Raw genomic sequence first — 24,404 nt, 5'->3', positions numbered from 1 at the left:
AGTGGAGGAGTCACCAGGCTTTGGTGAAAACCTGTACGAGATTAATAAGGACCAAAGGGAAGAAGACACAGATTCCGATTGGTCATGGGAGGAGTCTTCAGGGGATCCGGCAGAAGCAGACATCGGAAAGGGACTTGAAGTCGAGAATACGGTGGATGATGTTTCGGTGGCCCAACCTTGGGATCCCTCGAATTCTGCGAGATATTCAAATGGCTTCTCGAAATTCAACGAAAAAAGCAATTCCACTACGGCGGACACTGTCTTCAAGACCGACAATATCTATAAAGATGAAAGGAGTAGGATTCTGGATAATTCTCAAAGTGGACCAAACGTGAATGGGCCGGAAGCCCAGCAAGAAAAAGGACATGATGTGGAGGCCCATGTTTCGCCCTTTTTGGACTCACAGGATGGTATGGCCCATTTTCAAAAGGGGAACACGACTTCGACGGACAAGGCGAATGCAGAATACAGCAAATCAATTCCTTTATCCCCAGATACAGTCCCAACCCTTAATAATCTCACATCTCAAGACGGAAGGTTATCGGTTGACGGCGAAACGCTGGCGAGGGCGGAGGAAGATTTTGGGGATTCAAGAGATCAGCCTCTTTACTCAAAGCTTGGAGCAGAAAGGACGCACTCTTCGATTGAAACAACAAGTATTAGAGAAACAACAACATCGAGCCATGAAAGAGTTCCTGCAACGGCGAGCGAGAAATTTTCCAAAATCGAAAATCCAGAAATGGCGAGCGAGAAATTGGTTTCAGAAAAAAGAGAGGTGGGGGTGGGAAGAGGTTCCAAGCAAAATCGAAAATCCAGGAAATCTCATAAGTCTCAGGAGCTTGCTAAAGAAAAAAACAAATGGGGGGAATTTATTGCCCCAATGGGTGTCGAATCTGTACACCATGGAGAGAAAGATCGTCTGGAGAGCGACGTGGTTTCAAACAAAAACCAAGCACAAAGATTGGAAGAAGGGGTCAAGGCGTGGAATTTTGGGAAAAGCCTAGGGCTGTCAAGCACTCTTAACGAAATTGAAATGGCGATGCAACTCTCGTCTCCAACAAAGCATCAGCAAGGCCAGGGAGAAGGTATGACGCTGTTTTAATGATTATTATGACTTTCAATGTTAGAGGTCTGGGAAGCTCTTTCAAAAAGAATGAGGTTAAAGAATTGATCCGTAATCAGAAGGTTGATATGTGTTTTCTGCAAGAAACTAAGCTGACGGAATGGAACGATTGTGTGGGTTTCTCATGGTGGGGAAGGAATAATTTGGTAACTGCTGCTAGGAATTCTGAGGGGAGATCGGGAGGGATATTATGCGCATGGAACAAAGAATCTTTTTCCTTGTCTAGTAAGTGGGATATGCCGGGAGCGGTGGTTATCAATGGAAGAGATAATCAAAGTCAACAGAACCTCTGCTTTATCAATGTGTACGGGCCAAGTGATGCTGCAGAGCAGGCGAACCTCTGGGATCGTCTTAAGCTGATCGTAATTCAAAACAAGGATGTTGGGCTCTGTATTCTGGGAGATTTTAATGCAGTCAGAAATCCAGGAGAAAGGGTTGGTAGTGGAAGCAACTATGGGGTCACGGAAATGAGGCAGTTCGATGCTTTCATCCGAGAAAGCCAAGTGACGGAAATTCAAAATCAGGGCAGATGTTTCACTTGGTATCAAGCAAATGGCAGATGTAAGAGTAAACTTGATAGAGTTCTGGTCAACGATGCTTGGCTCATGTGGCGGCCGGCATCTCACGGAAGATGTCTTAAGAGAACGGTATCCGATCATTGCCCTATCATTCTATCGACAAAAACCATCGATTGGGGACCTAAACCTTTTCGGTTTATCAACGCTTGGCTCTCTCACCCTGAATTTTTACCTTTGGTTCAAAAAGTGTGGAATGATACGAAAATTCAAGGATGGAGTTCTTTTATCTTTAAAGAGAAGTTGAAGGCCTTGAAACATACTTTGAAAAATTGGAACACCACAAGATTCGGGAACATTGATGTCTCGATTAATTCGTGGAAAGAAGAATTACAAAGGCTAGATTTGAAGGACGAAGCTAGTGGTCTTCAGGAGCACGAAGTCAGCAGGAGAAACGAGGCAAAAGCAAATATTATTCTTTTGTCAAAAAACAAGACTGATTTACTGGAACAGAAAGCGAGATCAAAGTGGGTGAAGGAGGGAGACTTGAACACAAGATATTATCACAAAATCATTGTCAGCAGGAGAAAAAAGAACGAGATACATGGGCTGACGATCGGGGATAGATGGGTCGAGGAGCCGAATACGGTCAAAGAAAAAGCAACAAATTTTTTCAAAGAATTCTTCAAAAAAAGGCAGCGGGTTATGCCTAATCTTCCAGTTAACTTTACCAAAAGGAAGCTTTCCTTGGAGGATAATCAACTTTTGATAAGGCCTTTTACGGAGGACGAAGTTCGGGATGCGGTCTGGAGTTGTGAGAGCAATAAAAGCCCAGGACCGGATGGTTTCAATCTTAGCTTCTGGAAAGAGGCATGGGACGTCATCAAAGAGGATTTCATGAGGCTTATGCAGGAATTTCACAATAATGGGAAGCTCACCAGAGGAAGCAACTCATCTTTCTTTGTCTTGATTCCAAAAAAGAATGAATGTATGTCCTTGGAGGATTTCCGGCCGATCTCACTTATTGGGAGTATGTATAAGGTGATTGCCAAAACTCTCGCCGGAAGAATGAGGACTGCGATGGGCTCAATTATTTCTGAAAACCAGAGTGCGTTCTTAAGCGGGAGATATATCCTTGATGGTGTCGTCATCTTGAACGAGGCAATCGAGGAAGCTAAAAGAATGAGAAAAGGCAGGGTGTTCTTCAAAATTGACTTTGCTAAGGCATATGATTCGGTTGAATGGGACTATCTTGACACCATGCTTGAGCAGTTGAACTTTGATTCGAAATGGAGACAATGGGTCACGGGATGTCTGCAATCGGCCTCAGCGAACGTTCTTATCAATGGATCTCCGGCGGGTGAATTCAGCCTGGAAAGGGGACTTCGCCAAGGAGACCCCCTATCCCCTTTTCTCTTCCTAGTGGCGGCAGAAGGACTGAATGCTTTAGTGGAAAGGGCAGTTTTGGCTAACCACATTAAACCGGCGGAGATTGGAAAAGACAAGGTGGCTCTCTCCCACCTTCAATACGCAGACGATACCATTTTTATCGTCTCCGATCGTGAGGAGAACGCAGAGGCAATCAAACTGACTTTGAAAATTTTTGAATTGATGTCAGGATTGAAAGTGAATTACCAGAAAAGTTGCTTGATGGGGGTGTGCTCCGATGACAGTAAAATGGAGAGAATGGCGGCAACCTTGAAGTGTCCAATAGGTAATTTACCTTTCAACTTCTTGGGCATTAAAGTTGGAGGAAATTTTAAAAGCATTATAAACTGGAATTATTTGGTTGAAAAAGTCAAGAAACGTATTGAGGGGTGGAAGAACTTGAAGCTGGCTTTTGCGGGAAGAATCACGTTGGTCAAGGCTATACTCCAGGCTATACCGGTTTATCAACTCTCCTTTTCTTTTATCCCTAAAGCAACAGTTAAAGCATTGAATACTTTGATGCGAAACTTCTTGTGGGGAGGGGGAGTGACCTCGGGTTCTATACCTTGGGTTAGTTGGAATGTCCTGTGTAGAAAAAAAAAGGAGGGAGGTCTGGGGTTGAGAAATATCGAGTGTTTCAACACAGCTTTAGTCTCAAAATGGGTTTGGAGATATTGGGAAAACAAGGACACACTTTGGGCTACAGTTGTGAGGTCGATCTATGGGGATGTTGTGTGGGACGAGGAAGGCTTCAGCCTTAAAGGAGCGAGTGCTAGGAAAGCGGGATGGTGGGCAAGAATAGTGGCAGTAGGGAGAAGCAACAAAGGCAGATGGTGTGTTGAAAATTTCAAAAGGGAAATAGGGAATGGACTCTCAACGAAATTTTGGAGTTCTAAGTGGGCGGGGCAGCGATCTCTTAGGAACTCTTTCCCTAGATTGTATCAACTAGCCGAAGACAAGGAGGTGTTAGTTGGGGAGTCCGGAAAGTGGGTGAACGAGGAGTGGACTTGGGATTGTAAATGGAGAAGGGTCCTTCGGGACTGCGAAATGGAGGCAGCGGCTCAGCTATCTAACCATATTTCTCAGTTCTCTATTGTTGCAGGAACCGCCGATAAGTGGATTTGGATCGCCTCTGCTGATGGACGATACACAACAAAGTCAGCGTATCAAATCATCAACCAAGGCACCTCAGAGAATCCGACACTTGGGGTTGACATTAAGCTACTGAATTCGGTTTGGAGAGCAAAGACACCACAAAAAGCGTCTACAACGGCATGGAGACTCCTCTTAAACCGACTCCCAACATGTGATAATCTGATGAGAAGAAAGATCCTTGAGAACGAAGACGAAGCTACCTGTGGTGATTGTCATTCGCGAGGAGAATCTGCAAATCACGTCTTCCTACAGTGTCCTAAGGCGGAGATGGTGTGGAATGAGATACAACAGTGGTTGGGTTTTTATACGGCACGACCAGCTCGTATTCAAGACTTCTTTGGTATGTTCTCTTCATTCCGGAACGACAAAAAAATCAAATCTTTGTTGTTGTCGACTTGGGTTTGTACTATTTGGATCTTATGGAAAAAGAGAAATGAGAAACGTTTTGAAAAGAAGGAATGGGATGCAAAATCTGTTGTCACGGAGATCAAAATTAGGCTTTGGAGTTGGAATAATATGTTTAGAATAGTTGCCAAAGAGCTTGATGTCCAAGCTTGGTGTGCTGCTGATCTTATTTTTTCCTTGTTGTATGCTTGAGTGATTGGTATCTCTGGTACCAAAGAACTCTCTTCTTTCTATATAATTTAATTTTCTGATCAAAAAAAAGTATTATATAGATAATAATTTTTTTAAATATTCTCATATTTTAATATAAGGTGCAGATACTCCACGGAAGTATAAAGTATTCAGTTAAATTCAAAAAGTGTCTTAATGTTTCATTTATCCGAAATCGTTAACATTAATTTAATTCTGTCAGTCAATTTATATTTAATTGCCTGCGGATTTTCGAGACATGAAAATTGTACTTGGTCAAAAACATGATTCAAGGTTATACTGTATTTGATTTTTGGAGTATAGTTCAAAGGGGTATTATAATGTTGTAATTATATACTTAAAAAGTTATTGACTTGATAAACAATAGATTAGGATGAGTGAGCATTGAACCGACAAGGAAAAAGACAAAGAAGTAATGAATGAGTGGCTAATTTAAAGCTGAATTTAGTGACTATATAACAACGTTGTTAACTGCCGATTAGTCCGTCAACTAATGAAGGTCCAAACAAATACCGTATAAAGTTTCAACGTGAAGCATCAAATTGCATTTAAAGTTAGAATAATGAGAGAGAGAGAGAGAGAGTCATTGTAAAAGCATGATTGTAAAGCAATGTTTTTGATTTGAAAAATATAATTTTAAGACAACCAGTTGCAAATTGATTTCATTTTGTACTAATTAGTAATCATATTCTAACATAACGCATACCGGCCACCCTCTGCCGACATCCTTCTTGCCCCACGAAGAAAACAACAAAAAATAAGAAGCAAAAAAAAAAAAAGGCTTTTTGGCCTACACAACGTAATAATTTGATTCATTTACAGTTAGTTATTATTTCTTATATAAAAATCCATAAATGGAAATCTGATTTAACTGAGAATGTTCCCCTACACAAGGGCCCAGGGAAAGTTCCATGTTCTTTTTTACTTTCATCATGATACATGTGAATGTAAATAGATGTCGGCAGCTATATTTGATCGTAAAAAAAATGTGAGAATGATTTTGCAAGATACTTTTCGATTTTGTCTAAATCTTTTTGCCGATATAATTCGCATAAATTTTTGGCAGTTTCATAGAAAGACAAAAAAATATGAATGGCCATTTATGGTTTATCCAATAATACGTAATTAATACCTAAAAAAATGCATTGTATCATTGTATTTTGTCCATGAAGTTATCCATGAGCCGCTTGCAGGATGCCACATGGACCCTCGTTTCAATACCTTTTTAGGATTTTAAAAGTTGAATGGCAAAACATAGAAATATTTCATCATGAAAAGAAGAGTGCTAACAAATATTCATGGAGATGTCCACGTTTTATGTAAAATAACATTAATTTTGCTATTCTTAAATAATAAATTATCATAGAGTTGGATATAATTTCTGTTTGATTTGTATACTGCAAATTTTGTTTTAGAGTTACTTAGTATTATACTCTTCCCGTCCCACTAGAATTGACACACTTGTCTTTTTTGTTTGTCCCACTAGAATTGACACTTTTCTAAAATAGTATTTAGTCCCTACTTTTTCTACTCACATAAAATAATTGGATCCTACCTACTTTACACTCTTAACCCTTTATTTTTAATCTTCGTGCCCAACTCAAAAGTGTCAATTCTAATGGGACGGGGGGTACTTTTTTATATAAAAATTATTATTTTATTGCAAGTTTTGTTATTTAACTTATTTATTAATTTATACTGCAAATATCGTCTGATATTTTATATTGTATATGATGGATCGAGGATCACAGAAGATCACATTATCAAAATTAACAGATTTGAACAATCTATTATAAAAGGTTGAGTATCTATTTGTGAAGTTAGCTTATCTTGACTAATTAATGATATTAATGTATTGAAATGGATTCACACTGAGACAAAATCTATATGACGAAAAATTGTTATTTTTAATTTATACTAATAATATACATGTGTGGCTTATTATCCACTGCTTTGATTTATCAATATGTGAAGATTTTTGTAATTTAATATTATCAATATCTTGGATAGTAGTAATCTAGTATGAAGAAGTGGTATTATGTTATTTTATAAAATTGTGTCTCGAGTTAGCTCGAGTTGATAATGTCCTCTTGCGGTACTTGCTCATAAGCTTTATTGTACTAAAATTCGATCGGTTGAATTTATTTCCAAGTGCAATAATTATGATAGAACAATTATACTCTTGAATAATATATTAAGTCGGCAAGCTTAAATGATCTAATGGACATACAATATTTTGGACATGATAAATAATTAAATGAAAATTAACCATATTCGTAATATGAATCAGGGCACGTGTAATGCAATATTAATTCTTTAATGAAATAAATTAATATTAGTGAATTTAAATAAGTTGGGCTCAACTTAATATAATTAAATTCATTAGGAGGCTCGGTCCTAGTCCTATTAGAAATCCCTACCTTAGCTCAAAACCCCTACAAATAATGGAGAAACCCGTATAAATAACAGGGAGGGGGCAAAAAACTCATTTCAACATAGAGCAATAATTTTTGTCCCCTTTCCCTATAGAGAGAGGATTATAAATTTTCTTCTTTTGTGAGGATTATAAGGTCTCAAGAGATTATAAATTGTTAAATTGCATGTTTGGATAATTGAACTTATAAGCTAGAGAGTGAATTATGAGCATGAGAGAGAGAAAATTCAAGTTAGAGAGATGAAATTGAAAGTGTATAAAATGAAAATAACAAACCACGATAGGCTTATTTTTGTAAAATGATTGTTCCTTATAAGATTAAAAAAAAAATTAGAGTTGAAGAACTTATTTTTTGAGAGCTTACAAGTTGTTAAACAAGTTGTGAAACTTATTTTTGCAGCTTATAAGTTGTTTAAGAGCTAATTTTATCAAACATTTTTCAAGAGCTTATAAGCTCAACTAAAGTACTTGTTAGTGGTGGAGTCAGTGTATTGGGATCAAATGTGATCAAATGTATTAGACTTTCATCAACACCTTTATAGATTTGAGTTCACACATTTTTTTTCAAGTATGCATGATTTATTTGTTAGATGTTATTTTTTTTTGGGACATGTTATTGCATTGAAATATAGATTTATCCGATGCTCATCAAAAGTATCATAAAAAATGTATATGATAATATAAATGGGTAATATAAAAATAACACTAAATAAGTTTTTTTTAGTGGGGCTTATATGGTAGACATATACTCGAAAAGTGAAATAATATTTGAAGGAAATATAAGATTGGTATACGTACGTAGCATATTTTGTGCCAAAGGAGATTATAATTAAATATATTAAAAAAGGTATGGAACAAAACCTAAACCTAAAGGAATTAAACAGATGTGATGAGACAACTTGTTGGATAGATCCTTCTATTACCCGTAGATAATTAGTTAATTGCTAATTATTTATGTTAGAATCATATTATAAAAGCAAGCATGTGTGATTTATGAGGGCAAATTAAATGTGTTGAGATAAAATATGATATTTCCGTGAAAATATCTGCTAGAAAATCCAGGTGGCAGGTGTTGAGTGGGTGGGCATGTAGGGTTAGGTGCTGGTGGAGGAAAACCGGGAGAGGCGGTGGGCGGTTGATGTAGCGTGAATCGCATGTTACCTAATTTAGAAAATAAGTTTAGTAGAAAAAGTTGATTTTAAGGTTGAAGGGTTACCTTAAGAGGAAGGGACCCCGTTTTATGTCTTTACAACTAAGTCTCGCTCTCTCTCTCAATCAATAATTGTTACTAGTATTTATTTATATACTCCGTGAGCTGTACGGGCTCTCCAAATGCCTATATATAGATAAAAAGTGTAGTTTCCACAAAAAGAAAAGGAAGCAGGGATAGAGCTACGATTCTCGTCCGTAGAAGACATTTTTTTCTTATTTCTTTATTTAGATTATTCACGTAAATATGATGTATAGCCTATTTTTCTTGATGGAAGAGATAGAGGACCTAATGGTAAAAATAGGACCGTAACTTCCAGGATTTTTAGAAAAGGGACTATAAGTTACGGATTTTGAAAATAAGGACTATAATTTTTTTTTAACATTTACACTCTTGTTTCGGGCCCAAAATTAATTGTTCGGGCTTTTGATGCCACGTAGAGCCCGTTGCTGACGTGGACTGCCATATTGTAAACTTTTTTGCAAAAAAATTTTTTGTTTCTTTTTTGTATTCTCGTTTTAACAATTAACATTTATATTTTTTTAGGAAAATTAACAATTATATTTGTTTTATCTTAATTAATTTAATATCCTAAAAGAAAGCTATGTATATACGTTCATTATAATGTCAAAAGACATGTATTATTTCTTTTTTACATTTAATTAGAAGAATAAATTATAAAAAAATATGCCATCACGTTTTCTTCACAAAAAAATGTCTTTAAATATCTTTAGATATTCCTGCTTACTCAATTCTTCCTTGCTTGCAAATCTATCATACTGCAAAATCTCTTCTCTCTATTCAAAATTGATGGCATATTTTTTTATAATTTATTCTTCTAATTAAATGTAAAAAAGAAATAATACATGTCTTTTAACATTATAATGAACGTATATATGTAGCTTTCTTTTAGGATATTAAATTAATTAAGATAAAACAAATATAATTGTTAATTTTCCTAAAAAAAAATATAACTGTTAATTGTTAAAACGGGAATACAAAAAAGAAACAAAAAAATTTTTTTGCAAAAAAGTTGACAATATGGCAGTCCACGTGAGCAACGGGCTCTACGTGGCATCAAAAGCCCGAACAATTAATTTTGGGCCCGAAAAAGGAGTGTAAATGTTAAAAAAAAATTATAGTCCTTATTTTCAAAATCCGTAACTTATAGTCCTTTTTCTAAAAATCCTGAAAGTTACGGTCCTATTTTTACCATTAGGTCGAGATAGAGAGAGATAGATTATACTAAGAATGCTATCTTTTGTGAAAAATTAGAATGATTGCATAAGCCAATATATAGTGTTGCATAAGCTGCAGTTTAATACTGCATAAAATTTTTACATGGGTTCGAATCCTGGAGGGGGTGAAAATTTTATCTAATTAATTGAATTTCGTTATGCAGTCATTACAAGCAGTTTATGCAAATTATATATTGGCTTATGCAATCATTCTCCATTCTCACCACATTTGTCAATTTTCATTTGATCTTCTCCCTATATATATATACTCCCTCCGTCACATTATTGAAAACACACTTTCCTTATTGGGTTGTTCCAATAATAAAGACACTTTCCAAATAAGAAAATAATTAGGACTTACAATTATTAATTAATTTATTACTAATTAGGATATAAAAGACAAACAAAACCCTAAATCCTTCTCATTCATCCTCTCTCTCTCGGCTTTCTTGGCGCCGCCGCCGCCCTGACCACAGCGCCACCCTCCTTCTGAAACCGCCGCCCATCCCTCTCTCTTCTCCTTCTTCGGCCGCCGCCTGCTTCTCCTTCTCCAGTCGAACAGCCGCCACCCATCCTTCTCTCTTCTCCGATTCTCTGGTCTCTTTCTCATCAAAAACCCAGATCCACCAAACCACCACCCTCAATTTCTAGGTTCGATTTGAGAGAGGAAGATAGTGGTGGATCTGGTTCTGGGGCGGTGGAGGCGTTGCTCGAGATACGTGCGGGTCGGAAACCGCCGCACATCCTCCTCTCTTCTCCTTCTCCGGCGGCCGCAGCGGTGAGGCCACCACCCTCCTTCTGAAACCCTCCATCTCCACTGCCATTCTCCTGGTTCAAATTTGGAAATCGGAGTGAACAAAATTGACAGATTTTCATGGATTCGAAATTTCTAGCTGTGTTGTTTCGATTTCTGGATTCAGTTTTTAGTTGTGTTGTTTCGATTTTCATGATTCGATTTTTTGGTTATGTTGTTTCAATTTCTGGATTCAATTTTCATGGTTCAAATTTCTAGATTTCTGGATTTGATTCGGTTTTCATGGTTCAAATTTCGGCGGTGTGGTGGTGGTCGGCGGTATAGTGGTGGGACGGAGGGAGTATATGGTTAGGTTCCATTGAGAAATTTAATATTTTGTGAAACATTGAACAGATCTATAATTTTGATGAGCAAGAGGATTCGAATCCTGCAGTGATGAAATTTTCAACATATTAAATAAAATACATTTGTTCATTAAAATTATTAACATGTTCATCAAAATTATTAAACAGTGCAACATTTCACAATTTTGCAAAATATTTAATTTCTCAATGGAACCTTTTTTCTCTGTGTGTGTGTGTGTGTGTGTATATATATATATATACATATATATATATATATATATATATATATATAGGGAGGGCTAAAATAAATACACATCTTAAGATATAAAATAAAAATCATTTTCAACCCTTAGATCATCAAGATCTACGGTTGATTCATCATCCTGCAGTTTGATGAATTCATGGTCCTGAGTTCGAATCCCAAGGATAGCAAAAAAAATTTTCACAATTAATACGTTTATACAGCGAATTCATACATGTTCTACATAAAATTCATACATTCTTCCTAGTTCTTAATTTTTATTTTAAGAGATGCTCTCACGGTAGCCCTTCTATATATATATATATATATATATAGGGAGAGGTTCAAATAAGAACCACTAAATAAAATTAGAACAGAGAACCATTTTAAACCATTCGATCATCAAGATCTACGGTGGATGCATCATCTTGGTGGATGAATGCAGATCCTGGGTTCGAATCCTGAAGGGAGCAAAAAATTTATTATTTTCGGATGCATTAAATTTAATAGCGAATGCATTAATTTATATAGTAGATGCATTGATTTTAATGGTTCTTATGTTCTCACGATAAGTGTGGTTCTCACTATAACCGCACCCTATATATATATATATATATATATATATATATATATATATATATATATATATATATATATATATAAGGGTGCGCTCCAATGAGACCCTTATTTCTCGTGTGACATTGAGACCCATATTTTTTAATGAATAAGACATATATACTGACGAACAAGGCAATATATATTGATGAACAAGACAGTATATACCGATGAACAATGCAGTATACATTGATCAATAATGAAATTTAAAATATTTCGCTCCCTCCAGGATTCGAGCCCTAAGAAAAAAATTCGTCTTCTAAGTACAATATCAGTCATATGATTGATAAAATAAACGCACGAGATCGTGTCTAAGATCTCACTAAAAATATGGGGCCTCATTGGAGCGCTCCCCTATATATAGGGATGAGTTCAATGGAGACCACTAAATATTCAAAGAACAGAGACCAAATCTCAGCCGTTGATCTTATCTAATCTATCGGTCACCATTTATTCACGCCATGTTCAACGGAATTTTTTTGTTGAACATATACAAGGTCGAATCCCACAACTCTTAAAAAATTAACATTTATTCACGCCATGTTCAACGAATTTGATGAACATTCATCAAATTCGTTGAACATATCTGTAATTCCGTTGAACGTTCATTAATATATTTCGTTCTGAATAAGTCAATAACTTTACCGAATAAATCAAGAGACCGCATGAATAGACATTCAGTAAATAACACGCCACATTTATTCCGTTCAGTAAAATTGTTGGCGTATTCAGTAAAATTATTAACTTATTCAGATCGTCTTTTAGCTTCTCTATTGATCCATTCTCTCTCTCTCTCTCTCTATATATATATATATATGTGTGTGTGTGTGTGTGTGTGTGTGTGTGTGGTCTGTTTCTAGAGAGACACGCCCCTTATAGATAGAATAAAGAACAAATATTAACCATCGGTTGCTTCCTAACAAACGGATGAGATGCATCCTAAAAAATGAACTTAAATAAGGTCATTAATTATTGCCTTATTCCTCACTTTCCTGAAATTTACTCTCTTTTCATTGCCTTCTATTTTGGAATTACTTTTTCATAAGTTCATCTAATTATACCTATGTGTTCGGTACGTTAATCGTACATGTTCATCATGGTAGATTGTTATGCTCACCGTAAGGAAATGTGTTCATTAAACTTTTTTATACCGTTCAACAAACATAACAGATTAGTTAATAAAATTTCATTATATATTTGAAACATACATGTCATATGTTCAAAATATACCCGTTAGTTCAATAAAATTTCATTATTCCGTGAAAGGAGAAACGTATCTAACGTATCTCCAAAACAAATCTTCTAAAATAAAACTGATTTGATTATAGTTAATTGAACCAATAAGGAATCTTCTAAAAAAAATGCATCTTCACAGATGATTGAACACTGTTCGATCAACCAAAATGAACGAATGTGATTCAGTCTCTATTCTTTGAATATATATGATTCTCCATAGAACCTTTGCCTATATATATAAGGGTTGCATTCTATGACAACCACTCCCCTAGATAAAGAACAAAGACCAAATCAAGGTCATTCATCTCACTCCAATCAACGGTTCAAATAATTTCCTAATATGATTTTTCATGTAATTAAATATTGGTTATTTACATTTGTTTAATCCAAAAGGGCAAATATGTCCACTCAAATCCACCGAATTCTGGGATCCCGTTGAACAAATTTCGAAAATTTCTCTCTTTTTATTTTGGGACCTGATATTTTTTACGAACATATCGACGAACATTATTATGTTCATTTATTTTTCTACGAACATATCAACGAACATTAGTATTTTTACGAAATCAGAAAAACCACATTGTCATCATTCGCTCTTCATCAACGAGGATTCTCCGGACAGCCTCCCTTCGGCCATTTTCTTCCCTCTGCCACAAATCTTCAAACCAAAACAAATAAAAAGAGAGAGGGTCGGTTAGCTTGTTGTAGCTGAGATCAAGGCGGGAGAGGGCGGCAAGGGGACTGAGGTCGGGGAGGGGGCTGATGATGGAGTTACGGGCGAGATCGAGCGTCTAGATGGATTTGACGGCGGCGATTGAGGGCGGGAGGGTGCCAGAGAAATTAACGCGGAGGATTAGGGTTCAGAGATTGGGTGGGAGGCGAGGGAAGGGAGAATGGAGGGGACGGCGGATGAGACGGAGGAGGAGATGAAGGCGAGGAGCAGCAAGAGGAGGAGGAGGGCGGCGATGGTCGTCTGGTCGAGAAAAACGAGCGAGAAGTGAGAAGCGTCTGCGGTTGGGAGGTGCTAGATCTGAAAAAGAAAGAGCGGCGGCGACGGTGGCTGTTGGATTACTGTCGAAGGGAGGCAGATGAAGAGGAGAGTGATTTCCAGTAGGAGAGACCGAGAGATGAGAAGCGCCAGTGGCTTCACCGGAGAAGAACAGCAGCGGCGACAGCTAGAGAGAGAGAGTGAGTTGGGATAAGAAAATAGGAGAGAAGAAGAATAAGTTAGGGATGGGGGTGTTGACGTGATTGAAGAGAGAGAAATGAAACATATCTTGAATACAAAATGGATATGCACAATACAAAATGACAAACCTAACCTTTATTATATAAAATAAATGAAATAAAATCATAATTAAAGGTTAAATTATCACCGTTAGATTAAACAAGATCGACACACAAGATTTGGTCTTTATTCTTTATCTAAGGGAGTGGTCTCCATTGAACTCTCCCATATATATATACATATATATATATATATATATATATATATATATAGGGGTGGGCTACCCTGAGAGCACATCTTAAAATAAGGAATTTGAACAATTTTTAATGTATGAATTTTATGTAGAACACGTATGAATTAGTTGTATAAAGGTATGAATTGTAAAAAATAAATTTTTGATTCCTTTGGGATTCGAACTCAGGACCATAAATCCATCCAGCAGGATTACGAATCAACCGTAGAACTTGATGATCTAAGGGCTGAAAATTATTCTTATTTTATATCTTAGAGCATCAACAACCATGCACCCAGTCCAGCAATGGTATTGCACCCGCCCGGACTCAATAGATTTTAATTTCATTTCTCTTTACTTTTATTCTTTTTTCAATTTAAATTAAACAACTTCAATTTTAACAACATAAAATTCAATCAATTAAAAATCCAAACATTACAAATAAAAAAAAACAACAAATATTTAAAAAGAAAAAAGAAAAAATAGGTGAAAAAAACAACAAATATTTGTGATTGAGCAAGGGGATATGTGATTATATATAGGTGAAAAAGAAAAAAAAATATTAAAATTGGCCGAATTCGACCGTTGAGAAGGCAACGGTCATTTGACCGTTTATTTTTTTTTAATCCGTTTAATTTTTTTTTTAATTACGGAAATGTGGCGCGTGTAGCACACCCATCCCCTTCGCTCCACCTTCGCAGCAGGAGCGTTCCATCGCTCCACCACCATTGCACCCGGGTGCGGCATCGGTTGCGAGTGCGATAGATCGGGATCGATCCCGGCTTCGCACCCGCCGATGTTGATGCTCTTAAGAAATGCTCTTATTTTAGCCGAGTTCGACGGCCATGGTAGACCTGCAAATTTCAAGTAAGTGCACAGGTGGGCGGTCGGGTCGGTTCGGTCGGCCGAAAATCGAAATTTGACCGGTTCGATTTTCGACTGATTTGGAAATCAGTTTTCGGTCGGTCGGTTATTTTTGGAGGGGGCGGTCGGTCGGTCGCCTGGCTAAAATTTGGTCGGTCGGTCGGTCGGCCGAACCGACCGATGCACACCCCTATATGCATGTGTGTGTGTGTGTGTGTTATTAGGGGTGGTAAAACGGTTTCGGTTAATCGGTTTTAACCGTAACCGAACCGAAAAAACCGGTTTTCAGTTAACCGATAAATAGTTTTTACCGATTCGGTTCGGTTATCGGTTAGTGTGTTCATCACTAATCGGTTAATCGGTTTAACTGGTCAGTTAACCGGTTAAACCGACTAATCGGTTTATTTTATATTAAATTAATTAATTTATATTTTAATATTTTAATTTAAATAATACATTAATATTTCAAGTATCTATAAAAAAATTGTTCTAAATTATCATATGTTATGAGTTGGTGCAGTAGATATTGGTGGTGGAAACAATAAGGTGGCAGATTGGCAGTTCTTAGAGGAAAAGATCAAGAGAAGAATTGAAAGCTGGAAGAATCAAAAACTTGCGTTGGCGGGGCGTATCACTTTGGTTAAAGCGGTGTTGCAGGCTATTCCGGTTTTCCATCTCTCCTTTGCTTTGATTCCCAAAACCACAGTCCATTCTATCAACTCTTTGTGCGGTAATTTTCTTTGGGGCGGGAGGTTGAATTCGGGGAAGATTACTTGGGTTAAATGGGCAGAGCTTTGTGAAAATTTGTGGGAGGGGGGTCTTGGTCTTAGAAATTTAGAGTGGTTCAATGAAGTGTTGGTCAAAAAATGGCTATGGAGATTTCTTACAGGGGGTGGGAATTTGTGGGCAAAAATTATTAGATCTGTTTATGGGGATGTGGTGTGGGGTTCAGAGGGGCTGGAAATTAGAGGGAATCAGAGGTCTAAAAGTAGCTGGTGGGGAAAAATCGTCGAGGGAGGAAGAGGGGTGACAGCGAAGTGGTTTGAGAATAATCTTGTGAGAAGTATTGGAAATGGGAGAGAAACGTTGTTTTGGGAGCATAGGTGGGTGGGAAATCAACCGTTAAAAATTAGGTTTCCAAGACTTTATTTTATTAGTTCACAGAAAGGAAACTCCATCAGTGACATGGGTAGTTGGGAGGATGATGTCTGGGCGTGGAATCTGAAGTGGAATAGAGAGCTTTTCCAGAGAGAAAGTGGGCGGGTAAACGAACTGATATCTGTCATCTCCTCCATTTCTCCACATGTAGGTAAAGAAGATAGGTGGACATGGAAAGCATCAACAGAAGGTGTGTTCACAACTAAGTCGGCGTACTCTTTAATCAAAGATTTGCGAACGGCAGGGAGGATTTTGGAGGCTAATGCAATGAGGTCGGCGAAAGAATGGAAAATTAGTGCTCCTCAAAAAGCAAAAGTGACGATGTGGAGAAGCTTCAGAAACCGGTTACCTACGTGCGACAACTTGAAAAAGAGGAGAATCCCACTTGAAGAGGCTGAGTCCATGTGTAATGCTTGCTGCTACCGGGAAGAAACAGTCCAGCACTTGTTTTTGCTTTGCCCGAAGACAGAAATGATTTGGAATGGAATTCAAAAATGGTTGGGAGTCTATTCTGTTCGGCCTAACAACATTGAAGCACATTTCGACTCTTTCACTAACCTTGGAAAGGGAAAGCAAAGCAGAAAATTCTTGAAAGCATTATGGGTGTGTATCATTTGGCTCGTTTGGAAAAGTCGAAATGAAAGCAGATTTGGAGGTAAGAACTGGGAAGTCACCAAGATGATGGGAGAAATTAAAGCAAGGATATGGAGTTGGAACAAGAGTTTTGGTTTGGCTGATTTGGGAACCGACTTTGTTTCATGGTTCTCTGATTTTTCTCACTTTCTTGTTTAACCTTGTTGGTACTTCTTGTACCAAGACTTTCTGGTTTTAATTTTATCTCTTTTTCTGACCAAAAAAAAAGATAAGACCTTATTCTTTCTTTCAAAGGTCAAGAGTTCAAATCCTATTCCACACATTCAACAAATTTGAATTTTTAAAAATAAAAACCGGTTAATTCGATTAACCGATTAACCGGTTAAATTCTGACAAATTAAGAAATCGTGGATTAATCGGTTGACCGATTAACCGGTAAACCGGCAGCCCTATGTGTTATACTATAAATTACAATGAAGTAGAGTTATCTTTACTTTTTTTAAGGTGGGGTATATATTGAAGCTCCAACAATCTTGTATCCCTAAATAAAATAAAAGAAAGTCAATCCATCTTTTTTAGCTAAAACCCCATGTCTAAATATAATACCTTATCTTTAAAGAAAATTAAACCCTAAACAAATTATTGAAATATCCAATTAAAAGAAATTATTAAAATATTAGCCCGATAATATTTCTTACATTTATATGGGTGAATTGTCGGAGTTCAATTTATATGCAAAAGTTATTCTCGAAATAAAAAGGATAACAAATTTATGTTTATGTAACGTTCTAGCGCTCCACCATTGAAAGGCTTTCAACTATAAGTTGGACCAATTTGGGTAACTATAAGATTTGACTCGAAAAGTCTATGTGTTGGTTCAGTGGTGAGTGGTTAATTCCTTAAGCTTGAGGTTCTAAGTTCGAGTCCACCGTGATGCGGTTATTAAATTTCTTCATTTACTTGTGTAATTTATATATATATATATATATATATAGGGGAGGGCTAGAATAAAAACACTCTTAAGTGTATAAAATATAAATGATTTTCAGTCCTTAGATCATCAAGATCTACGGTTGATTTGTAACCCTTTTGGATGAATTCGTGGTCCTGGGTTCGAATCCCAAAGGTAGCAAAAATTTATTTTTCACAATTCGTAACCATGTTGGATGAATTCGTAACCCTGTTGGATAAAATTCGTACATTAAAAAACGTCTATATTTATATTTTAAGAAGTATTTTTACAGTAGCCCTTCCCTATATATATATATATATATATATATATATATATATATATATATATATATATATATAATTGACTCAAAAAGTGTGCGTATTTTGACTTAGTCGGTTTTGCACACGGCATGGGGGACGGTGCTCGGTTGTGGGATCTTTTACCGCGGGAAGTCCGAAACTTCGCTTTTTGAAAATCATGAGCTTGTTGGGTTAGACTTCTTCTTCTTTGTGGTTGGCTTTTTCATTTTTTCTTTTTTCTATTTTTCGGCTGTGGTGGTGAGCCGAGGTTGTCCAGGGGTGATGGTTAGGCTGGAGCTCCTGAGGCAATTTCTTCCCGCTCCTCCATATTTTTGGTTCGTCTAGAGTACTCTTTTTTTCTCACTTTGAGGTTTTAATGAGGCTCGACCCTTAGTCTGCTTTTTATACTTTCAAGGGTTTTAGGTTTTTTCTTCTTTTAATAAAATTCTATTTTAATTAATAGGTGGTTAATGTCCAAAGACTGAGGTTTAGGTGTCGGTGTGACGATGAGCCAACCAATGCAACGGAGGGCGAGCTCGAGCCCGGTTCATCCGCCCATTTGTCCAATCGCGTGCAATGCACGTGCCTTTAAAAAAATCGAAATTACTAAGCTGATTCACCGCTGCCGCACAGAGAGAAGGAAATGGAGAAGAAAATTACGATGAAACATTGAGAGAGAGAAAAAATAGGGTTTGCCTAGCTAGTGGGCTTTTAAAATAATTAATAGTAGAATTAAATAATGGGCTTTCCTTAAAATGATCTATTTAATTATTTTAATTTTCAATTTTCTTAATTAGTTTAATTTTAATAATTTAAATTAATGTAATTTTAATTTAAAGAAATGTACTCCCTCCGTCCCACTGTATCTGAGACTCTTTCTATTTAAGGCGTCCCACTGTAAGTGAGACTCTTTCCTTTTTTGGTAAAGATTTTACCCTTTAAACACATTTTCACTTTTTCACCTACAAACAAAATAGACTTTTTTTAATTTCCGTGTCCAAAAAAAAGGTCTCACATACAGTGGGACGGAGGGAGTATTAATTATAGTGGTGGGTGTTTTGGATTGGTCGAGCTAAATAATCATTAATTGCCTATTATTTTCTATTAACTACAAATATTTATTGTAAAGCATGCATATCAGTTGGCTCGATGGACTGACTCGAGTCAGTCGATGGATAAGTCGATCGATGTGGAAAGGGGATGGCTTGAGGCTTGACTCGTTTATATGAGTCATGCTCGTTCTCTTTTAAAAAAGGTGTGTGTATTACTCTCTCCTATTAAAAACAAAATCGCATTTCAAAAATTAAAATGGCCTAACGGTTAAAAATAGCTAATTGACTGAATTTTTTTTTTTTCGTTTTCTCTTTTATTTAAACTCACTTTCTACACAATTTCTTCACCAATTCTTTTTCATTTCTCTTATACTCTTCATCAATTTCCCTTCCTTATCTTAAAATGGCTTCATGGTTCTCTGATTCTCCATCTTTTCCGCCTAATGGGGAGACGAAAAAAAATATCAAAAATGATCGTGAAAGCGCAAGAAATGATCGAAAAAAATTTCACTTCCCAAACTCCCCAACGAGTTATCTTCTAAAGAGGCTTCGTCTATCATGATCGTGAGGTCGCTCATCTACAGCTTCTTCAAGATTATTTCAACGATGACCCATTGTACGACTCAATATTTTTCAGACGCTGTTTTCGGATGTAGAAGGAGTTTTCTTTGCGAATTGTTAATCGAATACGTTTAGAAACGTTTTAGACCTCTAAAGCCGGAATAATCAATACTCAAAATTGATTCCGAAATATGAATGAGATAAGATGGGATTCAAGAAATATGGATACTCTAATTAAGTTGTAGAATTCAATATAGTTATCCATGAACATATACTTGTAAAATTTGTGAATATACTGATTCAATAGTGGTAGTGGTAGTGGTATTGAGGAATCTGGTTAGCGTATTTAATGAGAGCCACACGAATTTGAGTAGAAAAACAAAAGAAATAGAAGTGAGAAAGCAAGTTGAGTAGTAGGCGTAGGCATAGCGATGATTCCTCTCAATGTATTCATATTTTATTTTATTAAACAATAAAACAAACGAGAGTAACCGGGAACCGGTCTCTCCGGTTGCCGCGATCAAATGGCATCTTCCTCTACACCTTGCATTATTATTATATACATATATTTTCAACTCTCTCTCATCACGCAGTAGTTCCCCATGACTCATGATTGTAGTTGCCGGTGACATTCAAGCTTCATACTCGAGCAAGCTGTTCCACAACACACACACACACACACACATCCATATCCATATAAATGTAAACGATTGAGGAGTGGTTTTCTTCAACTTTTTAGATTGTTGGAATTTTGAAACCGACAACTCTACTTTGATCAACAATTTTGATTTTTGTCGAGGTCGAGAAGACTGAGATGTTTGATCTCAATCTGACCATAGATTCCAACGGCGACGCCAAGTTTAATGCAGACAACTGCGATGGCTGGTCGGCGGCGAACGGCGAGGGTGAATCGAGCTCCAGCAACGACGATACGTGCTCGAGACGCGCCTCCTTCACCTTCAGCTTCGACAGCGATTTGAGTTTTGATCAGGGGTTGACTTCGGCCCTCGTGACTCGGGACCTGTTCCCGGTGAGTAGAATCGAGGAGCCGAGCAGCGGCTGGCGCCAGAATGAAGCGCCTCCTCCTCGGATGCCTGTGCAACAAGAGGTGCAGCAGGTACAAGCCGTCCAAGCGAGGAAGAGCCGCCGGGGCCCCAGGTCTCGGAGCTCTCAGTATAGAGGGGTCACTTTTTACCGAAGAACTGGCAGATGGGAGTCTCATATTTGGTAACTTTCAATTTTTACTTCATTAAATTCTTCAATTTTCTCTGCTTGATTTTTTATTGTGATTTGTGATTCAGGGACTGCGGGAAACAAGTTTATCTAGGTGAGATTATTATTATTTTATTTCGGAGTGATTGAGATTTGAGATGGCTTTCTTCTGCTACATGCTTTCTTGTCTAGTTGCCTATAATAGATGATTCCGTGTGATTGACTGACTATATATATATATATATATATATGCTTATCTTGAAGTCCTGTCATTTTCTTTTCTAATTTTGGAATTATGTTGATTCATATGTGTAGGTGGATTTGATACGGCTCTTGCTGCTGCTAGGTAAAACATCTATAAACTTACTCATTTTGTTGTGTGTTTTTGTTTTGGTCATCATATATGTGTATCAACTTCTATAAATTACCAAGTAATTCTGATCAAGTTTGTAAAACTCTATGATTGCATCAGAGCGTATGATAGAGCGGCAATTAAGTTCCGAGGTGTTGAAGCTGATATTAACTTTAATCTCGGAGATTATGATGACATGAAACAGGTATTTTTTCTTGTTTTTCATTTCCAACAACGATCTTTGATTGCCTACTCGGAGTTCTTATAGTGTAAGAAGATGTTGTGTTTATGGAGAATTATTTGCATTTTGTTGGGGTTATATATATGTAGGTGATGAATCTGCCGAAAGAAGAATTTGTGCAGATGCTTCGTCGCCAGAGCAGTGGATTTTCGAGAGGGAGTTCTAAAAATAGAGGAATGACACTCCAAAAAGGTGGCCGTTGGGAGGCTCGAACGGGGGAGTTTCTTGGGAAGAAGTAAGGGACATTTGATCTAAGGAAACACTATGTTTTGGTAATATGAATTTGCTTATATGTCTATGCCTAGAATTGAAACGATTACCAAGTAATTCAATGGCATCTCGAGTAAAGTGAGGAAAAAAAATAATTTGTGAATTCAAATTTACAGAGTGAAGTAGAAGCTGCAAGGTCCTAGTGACTACACGTTTGTATGAGTTGGCTTCATCCAACTCATCTTTCTCCCTTTTTGTTTTGTATGAATCAGGTACGAGAAGGCAGCCATCGTGTGCAATGGAAGCAACACTGTCACCAGCTTTGAGACTAGCAAACACAATGAGGAGACAATCGTTGAACCACACAATGGAGGTAACTAGTGCTTTAAATGTTTCTCTTGTTCCACTAGTTTCTTGTTGAATGATTTGTTCATTGATGGTATATTTCACTTAGTCACCCGTTTCAGCCTCTGTGTGGCTCGACTGTTTGCTTGAATTTCACAATGCTCTTAAAACAGGTAGCCAACATGATCTTAATCTGAATTTGGGGATGTCTGCATCTTCTCCCAAGAAGAGTGGATGTTTGGATTCTTTAAAGCTCCATCATGATGCTCAAACCACAAAAACATTGATGGTATTCTGAAATTAAATAATTAAACAACAAATCTGCAAAATTCAAGTTTCTGTGTGTGTGTGTTGTTGTTAATATACTTTTATGACTCAGCCATGGTTTCTGGTGAAAAACCTGCTCAATCAAGCAACGATTTATGTTAATTCCTCCAGTTTCATTTGGTAATTTCTTGATGAAAGTGTATATGGGATTTTGATAAATCTGCTATCCAAGTTTCTGCAGCTACATGCCGGGAACTCTGCCTCAAACTCTATGTCTAACCTGCCACTCGAAGGAGTACCAGTAACATCACAACATCCTATTTTGCGCGGCGGTGTGGATCCTAAATTTGTTCCCAACAATGAGGTAACATGCTGTTTTTTGTGTTTTTGCTTACTCGTCCAAAACAGTCAAGCATTTCCAAGACTGTGCTTTATGATCTTCTCATTTAGTAAATCCAGAAGGAAAAGATTGAAAAACACACACAGAATAGAAATATATACGATAGTAGTATCTCTCTTTATATTCGTAGTAGGAATGTGGATACGATGAGTTTGAATGCAGAAGAAGATTTAGGTGTTTTGAATGATGCAGGAAAGAGAAAGAAGCGGTACCATATCTAAACTGGAACTGGCAAACTTGGCTTGGCGAATGAAGGGCCACAATCAAACGACGGCAGCATCATCAGGATTCTCATCTCCAGCTCCATCCGGTTCTGCTTCTCCGGTTCCTTTCGATTATGCAAACACATTTGCATGTTATTGGATGAAGCCATTTCTGCCACCATCTTAGTCTTAATGTGGATGCATGTAGTAATAGGGAATCATTTTCTTCTTTTTTTTGCTTCTTTCTATTTCCTTTTATTTCAAAGTAAAGAGGTTTATATTGTAGAGGTGTTATAAGTCAGTGGCTGACGCAGAAAACAAATATTGGAGAGCTACAACCTACACAACTATTATTCTAAATTTGCACAACAATTAATGGCGGACTATCTTCCTAAGTTTTTGGGCTACTCAAGGATTCTATTAAAGGATAAATTGGTTTTTTTTTAAAGGATAAATTAGTTTGTAGAGCAATTTAATTTCCTCATCTTCACTGTTCTTTTAATCGAGGTATTTGAGCTTCAACTTGAACTTATTCCTTCATTTATTTATTGTATTTTTTTTGTTTTTTATAGCTTTTTGTTTGTGCTGTAATTCTGTTAGTTTTTATTTTTATGAAATGGTAATTCTGTTAGTTAAATGTATGTTTACACATGTATTTGTCATTTGGGATACTCTTATCTCAATTTCTGACTTTCACTTGTATTGTATCTTACTATTAAACTGTTTTTATTTCAATTTGTTTCTTCAATTTCTCTCTTATGTTTTAGTTTAATTGTAACACTGTTTATTAGGTTTAACTTATGCGATGAGCATTTATGATTATTTTTTAATATTTAGTTTATATTTTTTTTCTAATAATTGATTGTTAAGATTGAATATTTATTAAAGGGACAAAATAATTTATTGTTAAAATAATTGATTTAATAGTTGGACAAAAGTGAAACCAGGAAAATAATATGGGACAGACAGTATCAATACATAAAAAAAAAAAAAAAAGAAAATACATGATCAAATATTTTCCTTTTTAATACCTATTACAATTTGTCAAATTCGAAAATGAAAAATAAAATACATGGTCAATCTTTCGTTCACCCTTCGATAGTTCGATTACACAAGGTTGTGTTTTTATTAGTATAATATTTGCGACTGGTTCTCTTTGTTCAAGAAATAAAAAAGTGCTATAAAGGAAGAAGAAAATAAAGTTAGAACTAATTAAATTTTAAAAGAAATACTAATATTCTCAACGGAATATTTAGGCGGTGCGAATTCTTATACATGGACGATAATATTTAGATTTCAAATTTTACTGTTACTCCTCTTCAAATA

The 24,404-nt window shown here is 36.6% G+C and overlaps 1 protein-coding gene across 2 annotated transcripts; it reads left to right on the top strand.

Moving 5' to 3' along the window:
* The first annotated feature begins 20,256 nt into the window (after positions 1-20,256).
* Positions 20,257-23,483, top strand: LOC131000710 (ethylene-responsive transcription factor RAP2-7-like). 2 transcript variants are annotated; one of them, XM_057926753.1, is made up of 9 exons: positions 20,257-21,075; positions 21,150-21,175; positions 21,376-21,406; positions 21,533-21,617; positions 21,743-21,888; positions 22,136-22,236; positions 22,382-22,497; positions 22,717-22,839; positions 23,068-23,483. In XM_057926753.1, exons 1-9 carry the CDS (start codon positions 20,663-20,665, stop codon positions 23,263-23,265), a joined length of 1,239 nt encoding a protein of 412 aa, XP_057782736.1. In that variant the 5' UTR covers positions 20,257-20,662; the 3' UTR covers positions 23,266-23,483. The 2 variants fall into 2 exon arrangements, with proteins under 2 accessions (XP_057782736.1, XP_057782734.1); XM_057926751.1 differs by having other exon boundaries at positions 20,286-21,075; positions 22,708-22,839.
* The last annotated feature ends 921 nt before the right edge of the window (positions 23,484-24,404 follow it).

The sequence above is a fragment of the Salvia miltiorrhiza genome, chromosome 8 (genome assembly GCF_028751815.1).
Source record: "Salvia miltiorrhiza cultivar Shanhuang (shh) chromosome 8, IMPLAD_Smil_shh, whole genome shotgun sequence".
Classification (NCBI taxonomy): Eukaryota; Viridiplantae; Streptophyta; class Magnoliopsida; order Lamiales; family Lamiaceae; genus Salvia; species Salvia miltiorrhiza.
This window is presented reverse-complemented; position numbering and strand designations above follow the sequence as displayed.